Raw genomic sequence first — 22,216 nt, forward strand, 5'->3', positions numbered from 1 at the left:
CGGATAAAGGCCATGTGTGTGCGCTAAACAGTCGGCCGTGTGACCGAAATCGGTAAGGGGGGATGATCACCATGTATCATTTATGTATAATTTCTGGGTTAAGTCCAAACATATTATGTATATTATTATTATACCTATTTGATTAAAAATTCAATTCATACACAAGGGGTATATGCTCTTCTTCGGAATGCAAGCTAATTACAAAAGTTCGATTAAATTAAATGATGGTGAAGAAAAAGATCGAAATAAAAATAATTTGTATGTGTGAACTATTTATTTTAAACAAGGTTGGGAATTGTGGGTAAATCAAACAAATAATTTATTAGTATTTATGACTTTATTCAATACGACAATGAAACTACAAAACTTTGCCTGCACTTCAAACAGCAAATTTCTTATACCTCACAAACTGAAGCAAGTTATTACAATTACATAAAATATAAAATTAACGTAGATACATAATAACACCGTAGAAGATAGTGGAGTGACTAACGTTATCGAAACAAAACAACTAAATGTATGTCATATCAATAATTATCGGAAAGCTATACGTTGGCGTCGCTATACACGATTCGTCACGATCTCGAGTCTAAGAGGCTACACAATACCAAAGGCAAATTGGTCAGAGGTTTTCACGTCTTCACCGAGAAACAAGCTAGTAACTTACACCTAAGTCCCTTACTCGAGTAGCGTTAGTAACATAGTGAAAGCAGGCAAGCAGCTCGCCCCGCCGCGCTCAACGCGCCAAGCAAGATACATCATCTCCTAATATTATATACAATTATCATCATATCTTCGACGATAAAATAGACTGACGTTATTAAATGAATGGAAAAAATATAGTATAAAAATTGAAAATTACTTTATATACCTTCCTCACTCGTCTCACAAGCCCCGCGTACCGTTCGATACATCACTAGAGCGAACATCACAGAAGCAGTTCGTGTCCCAGACGTCGCGGCGCCTCACCCACTACGTTAAAAAAATATAAAACGCTACGCACGCGGCCTGCGCGTAACGCGTTACGTAACATTAGTGATATCGTCCCCGAGCCGACATGAGGCACTTCCGCTATCGATTAACTATTGGTTTTATTGTGCTCGTTTTGAGATCATAAGAATTATCGTGTACTTAAATTTACGTGGACTAGATCTTTAAGCGTCGCAGTTTACGAGCACTACTAACTTCAATTTCCTACAGTTCGAATAGTTCATCATTCGATAAAGATAAAAATTTTGATATAAATTCAGATCATTCGTAACCAATCCCTGAGTGTTTTTGAGACACTTTAAGTGTTATAAGGAGCACTATAACGTTCCATACTATTTCGGTATCTGTATACGCGCATGGAAAAAAATATCTTCGTATAACCCCTACGACCGGGTCGTGATACCTTGCAAATATACTCTAGAGAGCGTAGGAGTCGCTGGCGTGTTTTAACGTGCCTAGTGCGTTCATAGTATGGACCGGTAGTGTGACCGAAATGTTTAGTGCTAATAAACTGCTCAATATCCGGGCAAAGCATCCACCGACTTATACAATATCGACTAAACCACAAACGCGACCCGCGACGACGTACACACCTCACCTACCAATATACATACAGAAATTAATACATAAAATATATGATAAAAGACAGTCTATAGCGCGATGGTGATTCATGATAATATGAAAAAACTTAAATTTAGATTATACTTTCCTAAAATACTGTTGCGTTATGTTAAACATTAAAAATAATGATATTAGTCTATAACTAACGATTAAAGATTAATTCCATTTCATTTCGTTCTTCCCTCCGTCGTAGAAAAATACATATCAAACAGGGTTCCGACTCAAATGCTTTACTTTTGAATTTCCGCTCGGCAATCGGAACCCACTGAATCGACTCCCGTTTATCTCTTTGTAATTCGAAATTCAGATTAGAAATAAATCAAGCACAAGAGAATCCCGAAATTCGAATCACAAACAGTTAGATATACTACAAACCTGATATTTATTTTTTTCTAATCGTAGGCCATGATAAGTGATAGATAAAGCGATATTGCCCATCATTTTAGGTGAAAATAATATTAAAATTAACAAAGTCTTATTTTAGAACATCCTAAGCATGATCGAGGGAGATATTCGGTGTCACATCCCACCGCGACGTGACACTGACAGGCGAGTTACTCTTACTCTCGAGTCAAATTATTTTATCATGACAACACCGATGCAATCGCTCCGCTGAATATTAACTCGTTCTATGGTAAACCGGCCGAACCCTCATTACGCAGATTATATATATAAAAAAATGAACATTTTCGCAGCGACAAACTCTCACTAGCATCGCCCGTAGCGAGCGACCGGGAACGGCGACGTCACGGCGCCAGGCGTCGTGAGATGGGAAGAAAATAGCGAAACGATCGAGTGACGTCACAGTATGTCGAAGCCCTGACTGCGCTCGCGCAAAATAAAAGACTACTCGCGTCGATCGAGATCAACGTCTACGCATGACGCCGGCGCGGTGGCGTATCGGCGATGTGGCGTGTCGGCGAGTCGGCGATGTGGCGTGTCGGCGTGTCGGCGTGTCGGCGGAGTGGCGGCGCGGCGAGTCTAGCCGGAGGTGGGCGCCTCGCTCTCCGCGCGCGCGCTCTTGTTCTGCCGCACCAGCTCCGCGCGTCGCTCCTGCGGACCAACCGGACGATACTCGGTAAACAACTAAAATTCATTTCTTGTTATTTTTTGTTTTTACCGATCGAATCAAAGTTAGTGACCGACGGGCCTCGTATTACTATTCTGTGTCGTAGTACGTGGTGACGTAGCTACGTACACTCGACGTGACAATTGTGACGAACCTCTTTTTTAACAAAGTCGAGTTTCTTCTGAATTTCCTTTTCCCGGTTCTGTTCGGCGGTGGTGAGTTTGACCTCGATGTCTTTGGTGATTTCCTCCATTTTGGTCGTGATAACCGACCGCACCTCCGCGAGCTTATTATTCTGTATGATGGATGGTTTGTAAAAAGATAAAAAAATAAAAATAATGATGAATCAAAGAAAAAGGTAACATATAATGATTAAATAATAATTGATGCAACTCACAGACATAACTATAATGGGTATTGTTGCTATGTATTGGAGAAGGCATCTCAAAAGCGTTTTACTAATATTTGTACATACGTATGATAATCAAAAGTTTGTAAAATAACTTATATCCAATTCGATTCAGACTACTTAAGTTTATGCAGAGTTACACCTATGAGTTTATTTGATGGTAAATAATTAAAAAAAAAAGTTCATAGTATGTATGTGTGATAACTGAGAATAAAAAACTAAAAATTAAACAACGAAAAATCTAAATTACCTGCTGCACCTTTCCATGCCGTTCTACTACATTAAGCCGGCGGAGTTATTGTTCGTGCCCTTCATGCATAGACATGAGGTGTATACTTAGGAAGAGGGTCGTGAGAGAGGTCAAGTTGAGACTACAAAGAGCTGTTATGTTTTTTTCAGCCGTTTAGTGCACGAGCTAGTTTAAAACCTTAGGCTATTTTAGCTACAGGGGAAAATTTGTATGCTCACATATTGAAACATAGTATACATATATTTATGAAATTTCTACAAAGTCTGCAGGGGTGGCAAAAATGGATCAAGCGCAAATTTAGATTTTTGAAAAATACATTTTCCTAGCCAGACACACAATGTGTTGAATTTTTCTCATTGTCATTCACCTGTATGAAAATAAGACTATCGTTGTTGCTCGAGTCCGCACCGAGTCTTTTGAGCATATGTATTTCGACATGGCTAGTAGTTTCCGAAAAAGCCACACCTGGACTCTTATTTCATAGGAAAAACGATGTAAAATGCAGGATTTTTTGGAAAAGTTGATCTTAAATTTTTGGTTTTTGACGGAATCTATCGCCAAGAACGGCCCTCTTGTCTCTACCGATGATAAATGTTTAACTTATACTTACTCCTATCGAAGCATTAAGTCTTACACGCCGACCACCAAAATATATTCTACACGGGGCTATACTCACGTAGTTGCGCAACTTCTCCCGCTGCTCCGCCTCGATCTGCAGACGGCGGTCGGCGGCCTGCTGCAGCTTGTCCTGGATGGCGCTCTCCAGCTGTTGGAAGCGTTCGTGGTTGCCCGCGCGGACCTTGCGGACTTGCTCCTCCTGCGTACATTCAAGCGTTTAGTGGAAGAAGACGCTGACAAACCTTGACACAAATATGTATTCGAAAAACTGAAACTATTTACCACATAACTGAGTAGAGTAGTAATCAATAATTATACAGCCAAAGACTGGCACAATACCCTGCACAATACGCTGTCTTAGACAGAGAGCTGAGCCAACGTAACTACAGGATATATATCTTGAATACATTTTGTTTTCAATATTGCCGGAAATTATTAATATACTTATGATCAATCCAGATACATTCCTTTTAATCGTTTTCATATAGGGCATAGATTATTTCGCCAATGTCAAGTGCGATGGAGATTGAAAGGAACGATCCAAAGACATTTCAATGACAATTTTCGATCAAGAAATTAGTTTTACGAATTGTTCGCGATTTCGTAAAACATATTTTTTAATAATTTTACGTACGATGTTGCCGCACAAGGATAAATGACGTTATATAATAAATCTGAATTATAATTGTCGTTGGTAACTCACATGCTCACGGAGACGTTCCAGCATCTTTTTGATGTTCTCGTCGCGCTTGTCGGCGGCTGTGTTCATCTTATCCTCAATCGCCTTGTATACTTCGGCAGTTTGCTGTTCCAATGTCAATCTAGGAAATTGTTTTAAAAATGTTAATTTAATAACAACTATATTTGAAGCGATGTATAATTTATCTAATCGAAAGGCAATTCTTCAATATTAATAGGTGGCAATATGTATAAAGACAGAATCTGATGGCTAGGTGAAATAGTTTAGAGTACCTTGTCTTTTCTACGCCTTCAAGATGATCCTTCAGACGTGCGCGCAATTCATTGATGTACGCCTCACGTTTCTCTTCATGGGAGTCCATTTTGGCGTCAAGTGCTTCCTTTGTGGCTACGATAAAGTTATTCGTCTGTTCGCTACGAATGCGTGAAGCCTCCTCGATTTTGGCCATCTTCTGAGCGATCGCGGCCATCTTGCTAGCCTCCAAACTCTGTAAATTATTCTCGATACTATATATTGGACATTGTGTTGGAACATTAAAATGTATCCAAAACCGATCACAAATTGGAAAGGTTTCGCCATTAAACATAATGTTAGAATGTAACTTTTTTATGTCCCAAAATCCCTTTGTAGCCTCAAAGTAGACGTATTATTTTTATGACCGGTCTGGCTCCATCTTTTATGATTCGAGCCGATGGTTATATGAGAAACCTATAAGCACAAGCGAAAGTTACGAGATAGATCCAGTACTTATTGATTCCAGGTAATGCGTGTCGTCGTTAACCTTCAATACTTTCGATCAATCAATCACGGATCTTCTATTTACACAATTTACTCAATTCATATGGCCAAGGTTTTTTAATTTATTTTATGTTTATTACTTTTAATTTAATTACGTATATATTAATACCCAAACATCGAAGTTACTGCAAGTTAATTTAGTCTTGAGAATAGGGGGTAACGGTATTAATGATACTTGTATCCTAAGAGAAAATATGTGGTCGGATTTCGACATATAGCTACCCTAATTCAGAGCCCGCAAAATAACAGAAATAGAAAAAACGTAAACGTATTATTTTTAAGTTTTATATCGTGGGAACTTACACGTCTCCTCTCTTCTGCAGCTTTGAGTTTCTCTTGAATTTCTTCAACAGAGGGAGTCTTTTCGGGTGAGTCAGCACGACGAGGAACTGGCACGCCCACTGGCTCTGCCAAGATCACTTCATATGCCAATCCTCCCTTTGACATTTCTTGGCAACGGATTTCAGTGGCTGTTGAAAAATCAAGTTCTTCTATCACTCCGTAGAAAAACATTTTTTGTGAAAATAAAAAAATACTAAAAAAAGTAACACAAAATGGTGTCTGTTTAAAGCTAAAATAAAATTGTTTGATTGGAAGAAATAAGTGTAATTTATTATCTATTGTAATTTAGGTCTGATATCATACTCTATAAATCGTTTTATTAACGCGCGTTGACAATGTCATTAATTCGCACATCTCCATTTGTTCCTACCGCCTTTACATAAATACACACAAAGTCTATTTTGCTCTGCAAATGTTTGTATAAACATAGCATGATGCATTAAATTATGACTACAGAGCAATTAACACCCCAGCGGCGAGCGGAGACATTACAAAAGCCATTTAATTAAGCCTCGGTCCACATTACGGATTGGAATTTTAAAAACGTTTGGTATCCGGAGACCCTCCCGTTGAAATTAATACTATTTTCAAGGTCGGCACGCTTACTTCGTAGGAATGAGCAAAGAATCCGTCTTTGTTATTTTATAATAAGAGGGGAAGTTGGGGTGAACCGCCCCCGTCGAGTGAGTCATGGCAATATTGCACTGGTATATGTATGCTTTTATATGAAAGCGTACGTGAGTAATTATACCCAGGAATTGTATTGCTTTCACATACTCAACTGTATGATGAACTAGCGCATTCTCATTTGAAAAATGCTGAAATAAAACATTTGAAAGCGTTGTTAAAAAAAGTAAAATAAAAGAAAAAATCTTAATTACGGAATTCCCCACTACGCTAACTTACTGATGAATTTGACTTTCTTCGGTTGCTTAGTCCGTGGTTTTCCGACGGGTTTCTTGACGGGCGCTGACCGCCGATGCGCTAAACAATAGAATTCAATAAGAAGTGTCCGAGCCGGCAATGCCGCACGCTCTTTCGATGATATAAACACCCACTTGCCAAAAATAACCATCAATGGATATTGTAACATTTCAAAAATAAATTGTATATTTAGTACTGCGATTAAAATTCTTTTTTATTCCACTTTTATCTGTATCACGTTTCGTCCGTTGTTTCAGAACACAATAGCGGCTAGAGTGTGGAATAAACAAAAGGCAGGAACAAAAAACGAGGTCGCAGAGCATCTTTCCGCAATTTACTAGAAATGGGTGACTTTCTACTTTTAACGCCAGAAAACTCATTATTTTAGATGTATTTTGTTTTCTATTTAACTTACGCGATATGCGTTTATGCGTTTTGCAAATTATATGGTATGACTGTAACATACCAAATACCGATGAAAACCGATACGACCCTGAGAACGTTGAATTATAGAATCGAGACCAAATTTTCCCCTCCAGCGAGTGCAATCGAATATCCATTACAGTCAATTCGGTCAGCTAATGTTTATTCGGAGAGCACCCGAACCCTAGTTAATGAAAGGCAATCGATTGTCGCGTGACAACGTAAATCGATTTCGTCGCAATATTGTGATACTAGTATTAAACTTAGTGATAAAACTAAATATAGTTAAAGTAAATATCTCTAAAATTATAAATATTATTTATTTATTATATATTACTACTAGTAATATATAAATATGTCAAGAGATATATTAAATGCGACGGCAAGACAGCGAAGTGAGAAACAGACAGTACGTGATACGAATGAGGGATATTTCATCACCAAGTCCGGATAAGCTCTCCTAGCTGGTAAGGTGCGGTACGACAAAGGTAAAATTGACTTAAATGTTTTATTTTATTAATACAAATAGATCCTTTACTGTATCACGATAATATTACGCTTTATAAATTTTCATTTCGAACACAAATATATTTTTGTTCTATGGTTCATGAGACATAAATTATCGGAAGATCCTTAAATATTGACAAGTCAATACATCTACAGGTAATTTATTAGATGAAAATGTTAAAACCAATATATAATTGAAGATCATTTTGTAAAAAAAAAACAAGGTAAACTTTAAGCTGAATGAGGTATGGTCAATGAGACTAGAGATAGACAAATATAGTATTGAGATTGAGAATTTGAAGTGACTTCGATAAATCGAAAAACTCTATACGTGTCAATTCAATGTTTTCACGGAAACACTGCAGTTGAAAATCTTACGTCATACAGGCCACGACCTCACTAATGCGGACTGATGCTGCCATATTGCGGTTTTTCCCAAAAGGAACTACTAATCCTAGATTACGTAACCGATCGCAGATTATTGAACACCTTAAAGAAAATATTTGAACAGCTAAATCATACAATGAAAAAAAAGACGAGGGAATCGAACATAAATATTTAAAGCAGTAGTTACAGCGAAAAGGGCGAGCAGCCCCTTTGGCGCCACACGACACGACATGAAAACTGATAATATATTTAAACCAGGCTTTAAAACTCGCGAGGGTGAAACGGAAAGCGAATTTACAGCCTTTGGGAATACGAATGTTTCAACAAGATGCCTTCAAAGGGGCGATATTGTAATTACATATACAGGTACTTTGAGCTGAAAGCCCGGTAGTGTTAAGTATATTTTTAAAATTATTAAACCAGATGTTAGTTTTGTTTTAAATACCATTTAGATAAATGGTAATAAAAAATATCTTTTACATATTTGCAAAATGACTATGTAATAATTTCGGTAACATTAATCTAAGTACATATGTTTATAAAACGTATATCTAAAATAGTTGCCTTTTCAAACATAACTAATCTTGGTTTATTATCATATCATATATCAAAACCAACTTCTCCTTAGTTCTTATCAATACGGGAGACTTCGATAGCTAGTTACAAGTTCGTGTGTCACGCAAACTGTTAGACCGCAATGCATCATTTTGACATCAAGTTACATCAGTTTAAACATCTGATAAATATTACCTTCCATTATTTGCATAACTAGCTAAGTAAGTACTGATCTTTGATGTACAAATTTCAAACACTACATAAGATGTCTTCTGCAAATATTCATTATCATAGCTTTGCTTCTTTTGACCCAGAAATCGGAACTTAAGAATATCATGTTCGGGTTTTTAGGTCGAGTATATGTTAACTAGGCTCGACACAATTTCATGAAGACAAAATGAGGGCTTCCTATAATTTTTTTCAATGAATTATGAAGTTATTTGAATAAAAACTAATTTCTACGTTGAGTTGGAATACATTAAGTGCGAACATTCAGTAAACCATATCCATTTTTGGTAACTCTATGCCCTGAACAATTATAATCGCTGTCAGCGTATACGATCTGTAAACTCATGTCACATTAGCTGAATATCAGAGGGGTGCCAAACTTGTTGAGCCAATTAAACTCGGCTCTAATAATCCCACCCTAAACAATTATGTCATCTTCAACCCCTAATGCCTCTTCACAAAAGGGTACATTAGTTATTTGTGTACAGACATACTAACCTTTTATGCAAATGTTAATCACCTAATGTTGTCGTTGATCGGAGGTATGTCAATAATGCTAAATGTAATAAAAAATCCAAAGAGATTTGTAGCTAGTATAAAGTGAAGAAATACCACATATTATATGATGGTGAAATATACATTGAGTTTAAGGAAATAATAGCTCACATTTTTTTGTGACAAGTAATAATTTAAAAGACCGAAATGATGAAATTGAATTAAAAGCGTGAGAAATATAGAAAACTAATTATAAACAGACAAAAGATGCAACTCAATTTGTTGAAGAAATTTTAATAATAATAATAGTTAAATATCAAAAAGATATGAATATTCGTTTTAATATATTTATAATATTAAAGAAAATATAGCTACGATCCTACAGAGGACTTCTGTAATCCGTATGCTCAAAATGGTGGACGCATGTGGTTATAGCGTTCAGTACAAAATGGTTGACATTATGCAGTAATGTTTAATCAATATGTCTAGCGATGTCGATATGTAGACAGACTATCTGCAACAAAAATTGTGAATGTTCAGACAAATCTATCAATTAATTCTAGAACCACACATAAAATTGCAAAGTTATAAATGCAAGTAAAACTGATTATTCTTATGGTATGTCTACTTTTTTGACGAAATTTATTTGCTTTACCAATGTCTATGATGCGATTTTATTTATACAATAGAAGCCAACCGGCGAACTCATTTAAATACGAAAATACCCACATATTGATGTTTACACCGGCCGGTTTCTTGTTCAATGAATTTGCTCGTAGAGAAAATGATCGTAATCAAATGAAGCCTCACATATTGATAACCTTATTTCATATAAAAATTAAACTGGCCTTTACATTTGGAAGTATGCTCGTCATGCTCAGTTTTACGTCATGTCTTCGTTTTTTAATAAAATAAAATACATTTATATTAAGCAAAAAATCTTAATGTTTTTTGTTACCTTTCCATCTTAGTTTTCCTTAACTTACTTGGTTATCCCGTGATTCGACATAGAGTAAAAATAATACAAGCAAGTGGGCGTTTCACCTTCGTAGTGAGCATGCCGGCAAAGCCGGTAAAAAAATATTTAAAAATCTTCAGTGAAACCAGTGATTTCCTCCTAATATATTCCAACCTGCAGGTAAAACTGGTGCTCGGCATGAGTGGCAAAAGCACTGCATCACCGAATCTCGAACAAGTCCTATCAGCATGGTGGTAGCTTCGAATTGACTATCTATCTAACTTGTGACGGAGTCGCGTCGCGGCGCGAGCGAACTGCGCGACTCTCGTCCGGAAACTGAGCTACGCTGGGGGGAGGGTACTGGTCGATAGCTGCACCCCTCGCCCCGTATCCCCGTCCTGCGGACCCACCCCGTAGACACCCCTACCACGCTACCGGCCCTAGCTTGATAACCCCACAGAAGAAAATAAGTTTATCAAATGAAAAATAAAGTTGTCTTGAGATGCTGAAAATTTAGTCTTCGAGATAAATCCAGATTAAAAAGTAAATGTATACATTGTTACAAGATATCATGAATAGAGACAAATATTATCTAACACAAAGCATTTGGATCGATAGATGTTACACAATTTCTACCTATTGCAAGTGTAGTGATACCTGGATGAAAAGCCTAATTAGAAAAATATGATCGCACTTAGTAGGTAAAGGGCTTAAGGTCGGGTAAGACAAACTAATTTAAGAGCCACCTAGACTCATGCTGGTCTCGGTGGGCTTCTCAGCCATAAAAACTCGGAGCTGTCGAGGGGCGGGCGGGTGTTCGCGTAGAGCGAGTAAGGGGGCACCATGCGGCGGTTCCGCCGCCGTCTCGGCGCCGCCACCCGCAGCCAATTAACAGCCGGCAACGCAACGTTGAATTTGTTTCGCCACTCGAATTGCTTCCGATTGATTTCCCGATCTTAAAATCCATGAAGACGAAAACTCCTAACACCTCACTAAGTATTGATAAAGCTTAAAACTTAAAGCTTGAGAGCTACCTAACCTAATATTCCTGATAACTCAATCAATGATTGATTAAGCCATTAGGCGTTTAAGAAGAAGAACATTTTGTATTTTGCTTTGCTTTTGAAAACAAGAGTTAAATTCTGTAGTACTGCGGCTGCAAGCAATGAGGATGTCGTAACCTCGTGCACCGGTAACACTGGCGACCGTGACGCGGCGATCGATTCCGGGCAACAACCCCGAGACCGCGTCCCCCTGCGGTAATAACTGGGAATTCCAGGAGTGAGCCGCACTCAAGTCATGAATACGTACAGGAACCACTATGGAAATACCACAAGTGGTGTCCGACATCCATCCTCATAAAGATAATACAAAACATCTTCTAAACTTGGTTTTCAATTATATAATCTTGGATTTGATTGGAGAAATTAGGTACAAAATTTGGATCATAAAGAAATAATTATTAATTTAATTTTAATAATTTAGCATAATATGTATTTATTATTTCAAATCCGATATATTATCTTGATAAGATTTTAGTATTTTGAATATTCCGTTTTATTAAGCCGCGAGGAAGGCGCCCAACGTGGGACACCCAGAAATTTTTTTTATGGTATGCCGCTTTTATCTACTCAGTTTGTATATATGTATTTGTAACTATCATCATAGTTCATTTCATAAAAAAAAACTTTAATATATAAATTAAAATAAAAAAATTCACTCAAAAAAGTTGGTTAACAAATAAACGCAGGTGCAGAAATCGATGATACTATATATTTAGGTTAATAAATATGCCTATTGGTTTAATTAAATAGCTTTGATTCTTTTTCGCACGGCAACAAGTTGAGTCACGTGCACGTTGGATTTGGCAAAGAATATTAAGAAGCAGCGGCGCGCGTCCGCCTGCGACAGCGTATCGATTTGCCTTGTTTCAGGCATTTTCAGGTTTTGTACTAACGTAACAATTTGACCTCTAGACATTACTGGATGACTGTCAAAGTGGAACTAAATATAGTTATATAAATGTAGTATAAATATTTATAACAAGGAATTACATTTTCTACCTTTGGCAATTGAATTGTTTAACTCACTTTAAACTACAACTTTAAAGAGTTAAACAATTCACTACAAGTTACGGTTATAATCATTCCAAACTATTTATTTTTATAATATCGTACAAATTTAGATATATGTAAGCATGAACGTGTAGATGGACAATAATTAATGATTGATTGATGATGACAAAACAAAAAAATCAATTACATACATAAAAATAATAAATACGTTAGGACATTAATATTTTTCAAAAATAGGTATGTATTTGGCTCGACCAAATTACACAGAAATTAAATTCCAAGAACTTAATTATATAATTATTAATAGTTGTCACTATACTTTTTTGCGATGCGATTTTAGAACGTATTTTGAAAGTTATACAATGTAAAGTCGCTGGTACGATAATACAAATTGAAAGAACCCCATACGCACAGTCCATGCCAACTTATCAGTAGTTGTTAATTTATCACAATGATTCACATGTTGTGGAAATCGTTACGCCCTTTTTTTTCTTTTTTGCGGAAAAGGTTCAGCTTCCAAAAGCAATTACTGAGTTAGAGCTTTGGCGACGCTCTACGTCTATGACGTCTAGACTGCGCGTAACATAAATGAAACATAGAAATTTCCCTATTTCATTGAAGCATCTGGAGATTTGAGGGTTATTTCACAGATGTTGTTATATCTGATAGACATAACAGTACATTAAATATTAAACTTATTAAGTCATAATTGACTATTTTAAAGGAGGTTACAGAAATCTTCGTTTAATACAAAAAAAAAATTGTCGTGTTAAAAATGAAAATTAAGTATAACATTCAACTAAAATAAATTTTCTACTAACGGGAAACGCCCACAATGTTGATTACATTGCAAAAGCTTAAGCAATTCAATATGTAATGCAGTATATTACAAGGCTAGACGAACAAGAAACCTTCTGTCATAAAGAATATTTGCGAACTTGGGGTACAATAGATTATATTAATAAAGTATAAGGAATTCTGCCGAAATAGGAAGTTTGAAAATTGCGTCATAGATAAGTTAAGATAAAATGTTATATCGTGATTTGGATACGCAATTTAAATGGTAGAGATGAGTATCTACTGAATTTCTTCTCCGCCGCTGGTGGGTCGCGGTTGCACCCTTGGCGATCCCGTGGCCTCACCACTCGGCGGCATGGTGGAAACCCGAGGATCTTTTTAGTGGGTAGGACAGGGCATTAGCATTAGCGTGCCCTGGCACGGGGCATTAGATCCCGGTTGAGTCCCGCATAACCGTCCCGGTTCCACGACCGGCATGCGTAAATGCATTTCGTCAAACAAAAAAAAAAGGTGGTTTTGGTGGTACTTTGATGTTTTTCTTACATCGCGATGCGTACATGCCTGTGACATTTTGCAATTCTGAATTCAATCAGCGATTTAGTTTCACCGTTACTAAAACAAGTATTATTTTTTACATTTGGAAGAATATTTTCAACTATGTTCAGTAATGTTTGTAATAAAGTACTTTTATACGTCTCCACAATTTTGATTAGTTTTATGTATCAAATAATAGACTCTAGTAGACAAGAGAATGGTGAATAATAAAACATGATGTGAAATTAGTAAATTAATATAATACAATAATAATGTTTTATGCATAAAACATTTTTTAAACGAAATAATATGCAAATGGATATCTTGTGGAGCATCACAGCTGACAGCGGATGGTCTTGCCGTGCGGATGAGTTTTATGTAAAATATTTTCGCAATATTTAGGGCAAAGTTGATGAACCATTTGAAGAACATATTGAAAATGTATGTAACAAAATGAAAAACTCAATTTTATTGACTTGGAATATTTTAATCAATTAAACAATTATAATAAAAATTAAAACGATATAGTAATCTGTTTGTCCGAATAGAACTTACGTATTTCAACTGCAAACAAATAACTTGATAAGGCAATTTCTCAGAGTATCCATTACAGAGGATAACAAGATTAAACGATATGGAACTCACAATGGCAACAAGTTTCCACATCTCATCTGTCACTTCCACATAATTTAGCCTTCATTCGCTATACGTTAAATAAAACATTTATTAAGCTCTTTCGAGTTGATTCTTATAATTTGTCTTTTATTATTTAATTAATTTTTAGTAACAATTTACTGTTTTAGAAGCTTTTAAAATTAAATAAATGAGGAGGTTACTAATATGGGTTTATTGTTCTTTTCAGAATATATTTAAATATATATACTACTGTGTCCAAAAAATAAGGTGACATTGTATTTATTTTGATTTTTTAAATTTATTCTTCCAAATTAATTTAATTCCCTTCAAAGTAATCCCCTCCAGATGCAATGCACTTATGCCAACGGATTTTCCAATCTTCGAAACACTGATTGTAGTCACTTTCCCGGATGGCCTTCAGTTCGGTCTTCGTTGCGGCTTGAATCTCCTCTATCGTATCAAAACGGTGTCCCCGGAGCGGTCTTTTAAGCTTACTGAACAGCCAGATGTCACACGGCGCCAGATCAGGTGAATACGGTGGTTGCGGAACGATATGGGTTGAGTTTTTGGCGAAATGATCACGAATTAAGAGTGCAGTATGGGATGGAGCATTATCGTGGTGTAAAAATCAAAAACTGTCTTTTCACAATTCCGGCCCTTTTAGCACTCTTTAGCTTGGAACTCACTATACCACTTGTAAACATTTTTTTAGACATAGCCTCATCACCAAAGCCTTTTGCACCATCCCCAACGCATCCGCAGCAGAAAATTGATTCAGCAAACAAAATTTAATGCAAATTCTTTGCTCAACATATTTCGACATCACAAAAAACGAAGAACTCACTTTTTGTAGCTCACAAAACGACGCGTATCTCAAAGACTAATGAATATTTTGACATGAAAATTTACATAGATGTCACTGACAGTACTATCAAACTAAAAAAATCTCCAAATCCTACGACGCGCGCAGTTTAAATTCAAAAGTCACCTTATTTTTTGGACATAGCAGTATGTAAGTGGTCACTACCAATATACATCGGTTAATGTAAGTAATAATAAGCATATCTTACATCGACTATAGCTACCAACCTCGGGAACTAAAATGTTATATCCCTTGTGCCTATACCTATATCAACAGTGGCTAAGTATTGCTATTTGGCAGTAGAATATCTAATAATTGCGCGGCGTCGGATTTGCATAAAGCCCTGTCACCAAGTACAATGTACAAATTTATTGTAATTATAAATGGACATTATCGAAAAATATGCCTAGTAAAAGAATACCTAATATTACGTATAAAATAAGTTTCAATATGTACATACGTAGCAAATCAACTATTGAAATAATAAATACATATAAAGCATTTTAATCATAAAAAATATTTGCCATCATAAAAATAAAAGTTCGTTGTTCGTAGTTCGTAGTCAAACAAAAATACAGAAAATTCTTTATAATCAGCGCCCTTCCTAACGTGATTGATGGCGATGTTAGCAAATAGACACAGACATGCCACAAATACAAAGATATCGAATAATAAATACATATATAAAATAGTTATACGCTGGAATAGCCTAGTTACGTCATAATCTAATATACTTTCATTTAAAACAATCATAACTTATTTATTAAAAAAATAACATCCTTAATGCTTTAGCTAACTCATCTTTGTACACGTATGTAAATATGTAAGTATCATTTAAGGTCTATAATCTTACTGTTGTTTTTTTTTTAATATAAATTAATTTGAAATCTTTATTGTCTATTTTATTAGCCTCACGCAATTTGAAACCTACCTAAATTGCAGTCCAGACCTTTGTTTCGGGGCAGTAGGCAGTATTAAAAAACAAAAACCTTTCCCAATGATCATAAAAAAACATACATATCGTTTTTATTGAGGGATTATTTTGAATTATAAAACAATTCGAAAAGTTTTCACATCTATGAAATATAACTTTGATGTTATTAGCGATATACAGGGGTCGGTTTGGGGGCGATATTATAATGGTCCCAGCTTTGTGGAACATCTTCATTTCCTTCCCATGTCTCATTCGCTTTACGATTCACTTCACCGAGTTTGATTGATCTCCATCAAATAATGACTTCGACAAAAATTGGCTGGGATTTTATTTTCGTAAGGCTTGTACATTTGACTTCGTTATCATGACCTTCCGATTATCACTTGAGATATTTTTTACACCCTTATTTTTTACTTAGGTTACAAATGATCACTATAGGTATCGAGTTTGAATAATAACGTAACAATCGCTTCTAAAGATCTGCCAGTGAACATTATTAAAAAAATACCCATATAATATATTATAATATAACGTTGCTATGCAATACTATAAAATAATTATCTGTCTGCTGTAAGCTTGTAATTAGTGATATGTGTAATTGCTTGTACCTATATAGTGTCATAGTGTTTTGTATTAAAATAAAGGATAAGATATAATCGTAATTTTTTCCGTAATATTGTGTTAAAATCGATTCGGAGCATGAAACTGATACACCTTTTGAAGATACATCTTCAAAAAGCGTATTAAGATGTTACGAGCGTAATAATCTCGTTCATCTCAACATTTCACTGCATAGTATAACCATACTCGGAGATCAAGTGAAGGACTTGTCATGCTATAAAGGGGCTCGGAGGCTCGGAAAGCCGTCGAGAATGACACACGCACGGACGGATCGATCAAGGCCAGACGCCTACGTTTGCGCGAGTGTCTGTCTCGCCGTGTGTTCTTACATTTCCAACTTTCTAGCTAACAAAGAAATTTGAATATCTAAGTTGTTATATTAATATCACATTTTTATATTCATGAATATTTCAAGACCTGACTACCATTAAATGAGGATGGTATTATTACCAATATGGGAGACAAGAGGGATTTGTATTTAAACATTAATCTATTCCTCATATAACACAGTTATGTATACGCCTCTATAATATGCTATAGTATGCTTTTCTTGCAATCAATATTACAAAAATATACACATAAATAAGGCTATGGAAGACGTACAATAGTGCTCTTATCGCTAAAATGCGAACTCGTCCACACAACTTTTGGGCATAAGACTCCATGTAGTGGCAGCGGCTTAAAAGTATACACAACGACAATATTAAGAAAGTATTGAATAAATTAGGTAATCTTTACTAATATTATAAATACGAAAGAAACCCTCTCTGTCTGTCGCTCTTTTACGGCCAAACCTCTGAATCGAATTTAATTATATTTGATAAGAAGCAAAGTTTGACTTACTTTTTAAGCAACTACATAGTATAATATACTTATATTATGTTTAGGTCCTTGAGAAAAAATAAGAAAAATACGTATACGTGCATAAATATATATTATCTTTATTATATACGTGTATGTATACATGAACAATGAAGCGTTATATATATATAAAAGTAGCCTTTATGAATTGTATGAAACGTGTCATTAATTTTTTGGATTGTCAATTTATAAATTATAACATCGTTTTATATGTAAATTCTTACAAAAGCGAAATTTCCGCGTTTAATCCGAAGCGAATGTAAACCGATGAGTAAGACCACTATTTCAAGGATAGAACAAGTAAATAAAGGAGTAGTTTGTATTCCTTTGTTAAAACTTTTAATGAATTATTTAGAACGAGTCGGGTTAACGACAGGTTTTATTTAAAATACGCTTACTCACTCGACACATTTTCAGTTAACAAAAAGTTTTAATTGTATAACTGTTTATACGATGCGTACAACTCGGAACAATCGAAATACATGACAAATATTTACAAAATACGATTTAACCATCATCTATTAACACATTTTTATTGTCGAACCGATCTCTCCTTTTGAGGTGAAAATTCACTATGCTGGTGGCTTCACAGTCGGCAGATATTTCACCCGACAAATGCAGATTTCCTTACGATATTTTCCTTTACCACGGCACGACATAGATTATAAACACTCATTAATCACATGAAAACCAACAACTTCGACAATCTCCGGTTAAGATTGACGTATCCTAACCACTGGACGACTGGGTTACATCGGATTACTGTTAAGAATATGCCATGCTCACTCACGTCTAAAGTTAATAAGCCACTATATTAATAATGCACTTACTTGTTACAGAATTGACATTATCGTTTTCTGATAAAAATATGAAAGTGGATGAATCATTACTTATTTTGATAACTGGAAGACTTGCACCGCCTGGACACGGCATATTGCCAATATAGCCCGCCTCAGGTTACAATATCAATGGACGTGTCGGTTTGCGTGCTAGCCTTAAATAGATATCGTCATATAAATTGGATCACAGCCGACATTGAGAAGCCAAAAACCGCAACGTCGGGTCAACCGGCGAATGTAACATAATAGCGGAAGCCCTATGGACTACGGGGAAAAGCGACAATCAAATGATAGATCCCTTGGTAATGATATCAAAACTTTTCACTTCGAACATTCTTTTGCTTATATTTAATGAATAAAACCTAACGAAAGAGCTTATTTCGTTTATAATAGATCAATTATAATTTGGACTGACAAATGGACCACCTGATCATTAGCGTCAATGTCAGCGAGTGGTCACTCGTTCATAGACATTGACGCTATAAGAAATGTTAACCATTCCATCGTTTGGAATTGGGCCCTCAGAAGTTATATCCCATATCCCATAGGCACACTACAAAATTGGCTCACTAACCTTTCAAACCGGAACAGAACAATACTGTGTAGTGGCCAGACAGGCTTACACTATACCCTACCACCGAGTGAATGAATAGCTGTTATATTCTATCCAAACTTGTACCTAAAGTCGCATACAGCCATGTGTTCAGGTCCCGTTGAACATCCTGTGTGGTGTTTCTATATGAGCGTATACTTGAAATTTGCAATATCCCGTTTGAGAATTGCAAATTAGATGAAAGACGTTTATCTCACGTTACCAAGCTCTCAAGAAAGATTGATGTAAAGCTATACATACATAAAACTTATAATGGTTATTTTATATAAAATAGGTTAGTATTTTAACATATATAATTAAATAAATACAATCCATACTTCACAACTTTGTTTACACCACGTATACCTAAATGTCAATAGAATTCATGTCATTCCTTTCCTTACCAACATTATTTTATTACGAACTAGTTGTTGCCCGCGGCTTTGGTCGCATTTTAAGGGTAAGTCGTCAATTGTAAACCATAAAAAATTGCCTATTTCTTTACTTGAATTTCAGACCTGCTTCATACCAAAGTTCATTTCATCAAATTCGGTTCGGTGTTTTTTGGCCGTGAAAGAGAAACAAACGGATGGACAGACAGACAGACAATAGTTCGCATTTATAATTTTAGTATAGATGACATGTTAGTCCTTTATTTTTGTATTGTTTTACGTGAACACATTTAGACCACACCAGGTATTCATTAATCATTTTACATTACAAACTATAACAAAATTAATACCCTTAAATTGACACAGACTGTAATTTTTGAATTACAAATAATTTTCCTTTCTTGTAACCTTCTAAGAATCTCAGATAAGTATCTTTCGAGTAATACTTAAAACAGATGGCGTATTATCTAAGGCGTTGAACGTCGTCTGTCGTGATCCCCACATTTGTTTCTTATATTCTTAAAATACTTGCAGATATTGCTTTATTTTGGCTCCGATTCTTATCCTGCGACTAACGTTATTTGTTAGCAATTTATTATTTACTTCGAACATTAGGTTAAACCATTTCTAGATTTCTCCCTAGATGATGTACAATTTATAGCAATTACTAACATTGTTATTTTGACTATTAGGAATGTTATTAGTCTTAGTTAAGTATAATAGTGAATAGTAAGTTTATTGTCTACGAAACTTACTTAGTACGAGCCTTTCTCTGGCAGATTATAACAAATCACTAATAAATTTATAAAGGTGAAAGGTGAAAGGCAAATTCAATTAAACAACATGATTTAACCGCATAATATTGGTAACACCATAACATCACAAAAGCGGCGTGTCTTGACAAATGCTCTAGCTATTTATCTCGGTAACAAATTGCTTGTACCATCGAGTTTGCAATTACCGTTAGCTGACACAGCTAGCTATTAAACAAAATACAAATTAAACTTCGCTCACGTTTTCACGTTTGTATAAAGGTATGAAAATTAAGGTATACTTTATTTAAATAACCTCTTATGATCACTTGAGTTGATATGTTACAGAATTAAATTGAATGGTAAAGCTACTAATCGGAATTAATAAAGATTATACCGAGAAATTGGACAATGTAGAAATAAAAAATACGTTACGCTTTTTATCATGCTTATGTATTGGTTTGAATACCATGATATATTACTTGAATAACTATTAAAATGACTTAGCAAATACAATAAATAATGGAGTTAGGAATTCTTTTATTCCTTGGAATATTTGTGATTACCGACAAAGTTTTCGGCCACGCTTGGGTAACTAAAGAGTCCATTACCATCTTACATATTATCTAAATATGTATAAATATTAGAAGCACTTTTGCTTACTATTCATTTCGTGTAAAAATGATCTGATGTATGTAATTTATTCATTATGAAAGTGTTAAATAATAATTAAATCTTGTTTTCCTAAAAATTATTGAAGCAAAATACGATAGTACCGATTCCGTACTAGTTTTTTAATAAATTAAATGTTTCGTCAGATATCATTAAAAAACTTCGTTGAGGAAATACGACAGATTGTATTTATGTATATTGAGATGTAAAGGACAAGTTCCAGCCTATTTTATCATTCTCGTCTGATAAAGTTGAACATTTTGTTACTTTGCCAAATATTCTTGGTCTGATTAAATTCTTTACAGCTCCGCACCGAATTAACATTTCCTTTTAGGGTGAATAAAGAATTAAAACTGAACTAACCCGATTAATATTTCAGGATTTCACCAATTCCCTTGCTTTCAGATGACGACGGCACTTCCAATTGAGACAAATTTAATTTAATTGCACTGTTTATTTCATGATGTCTTTATGATACATCGTTTTTTTTTTTTAATTTACAAATATACTTTTTTTTATATAACTGGGCTTTTCTACGAGAGTCGCTTATTTATAATCTTTATTATGAAAAGATCTATTGTAAGAGAAAAAAACGCAGTGAAATGAAGTGTGGCTCTTTGAACGTGACTAATGAGGGTGGCAGACAATGATGATTCTCGCAAAAAGTATATCCAGACGGCCCTTTGTCTGTGCCCTAGTCTACGGCCCTTCAGCATTGTTTTTATTGCGGAAATATAGTGTGTCGTGGACAGGTTTTAAGTCTCTATACAGGGACAGACAGAATGAGTAGTGTCTGAGTAAAGTCTTCCCCTTACATAGTTTCTTACTTAAAATTTTGGTTTCATAATCCATTCTAGTATAAATATTTAATGATCTTATACAGTTTCAATCGAGCGTCGAATTTCTTACAATAATAATTTGCAACACGGAATAATATCGGCTGTAAACTATTTTTTTATGCAGATTGAATAAATTATGGAAATCTGAACAAACGAAACCGTGTGGAAAGTTAGTATATTAGAAATATATTTAACAGAGGTAACTACAAACAACAGTGTAGTAAACCGAATAAGATAACCTTTGACACAATATGGGAAGATAAGAAGTTCAGTCTCGGCATATTCTAAAGGATGAACGGTTAACGGAACAAGGAGTCCTGTGAGATATTAATAATGACATTAACCATATTTTATCACGAATAGAAATGCCGAAGAAATCAATGGATTATTTTACAATATTTCTATAAAACTTATTTATATACTTTGACAAAACTATTAAATTTTGAACGTTTTAATAAAACAAATATATTTATTGCGGTTTGTTTTCGTCATCAATATTGCAAATAATTGTATCAATCCAGAGGGAGAAACCGCT

At 35.2% G+C, this 22,216-nt stretch overlaps 2 protein-coding genes across 5 annotated transcripts in view; one reads left to right on the forward strand and one right to left on the reverse strand.

Moving 5' to 3' along the window:
• The window catches only part of LOC113396705 (rRNA-processing protein UTP23 homolog), an 86,258-nt gene that overhangs the window by 11,847 nt on the left and 52,195 nt on the right, over positions 1-22,216 (forward strand). The gene's annotated exons all lie outside the window — the stretch shown is intronic.
• Positions 319-22,216, reverse strand: part of Stai (stathmin) — a 28,171-nt gene continuing 6,273 nt past the window's right edge. The window contains exons 1-8 of one of the 4 annotated variants that reach the window (XM_064219861.1): positions 10,449-10,656; positions 6,704-6,781; positions 5,759-5,925; positions 4,930-5,144; positions 4,661-4,778; positions 4,016-4,156; positions 2,835-2,975; positions 319-2,664 (exon numbers count right to left, since the gene is read on the reverse strand). In XM_064219861.1, the coding sequence (XP_064075931.1) occupies positions 2,593-2,664; positions 2,835-2,975; positions 4,016-4,156; positions 4,661-4,778; positions 4,930-5,144; positions 5,759-5,925; positions 6,704-6,781; positions 10,449-10,524 (1,008 nt within the window). In that variant the 5' untranslated portion in view covers positions 10,525-10,656 and the 3' untranslated portion in view covers positions 319-2,592. Of the gene's footprint in view, positions 2,665-2,834; positions 2,976-4,015; positions 4,157-4,660; positions 4,779-4,929; positions 5,145-5,758; positions 5,926-6,703; positions 6,782-10,448; positions 10,657-18,425; positions 18,577-22,216 lie in introns of those variants that run through there. The other 3 variants (XM_064219865.1, XM_064219871.1, XM_064219868.1) reach the window with 3 other exon arrangements.

The sequence above is a fragment of the Vanessa tameamea genome, chromosome 4 (genome assembly GCF_037043105.1).
Source record: "Vanessa tameamea isolate UH-Manoa-2023 chromosome 4, ilVanTame1 primary haplotype, whole genome shotgun sequence".
Taxonomy (NCBI): domain Eukaryota; kingdom Metazoa; phylum Arthropoda; class Insecta; order Lepidoptera; family Nymphalidae; genus Vanessa; species Vanessa tameamea.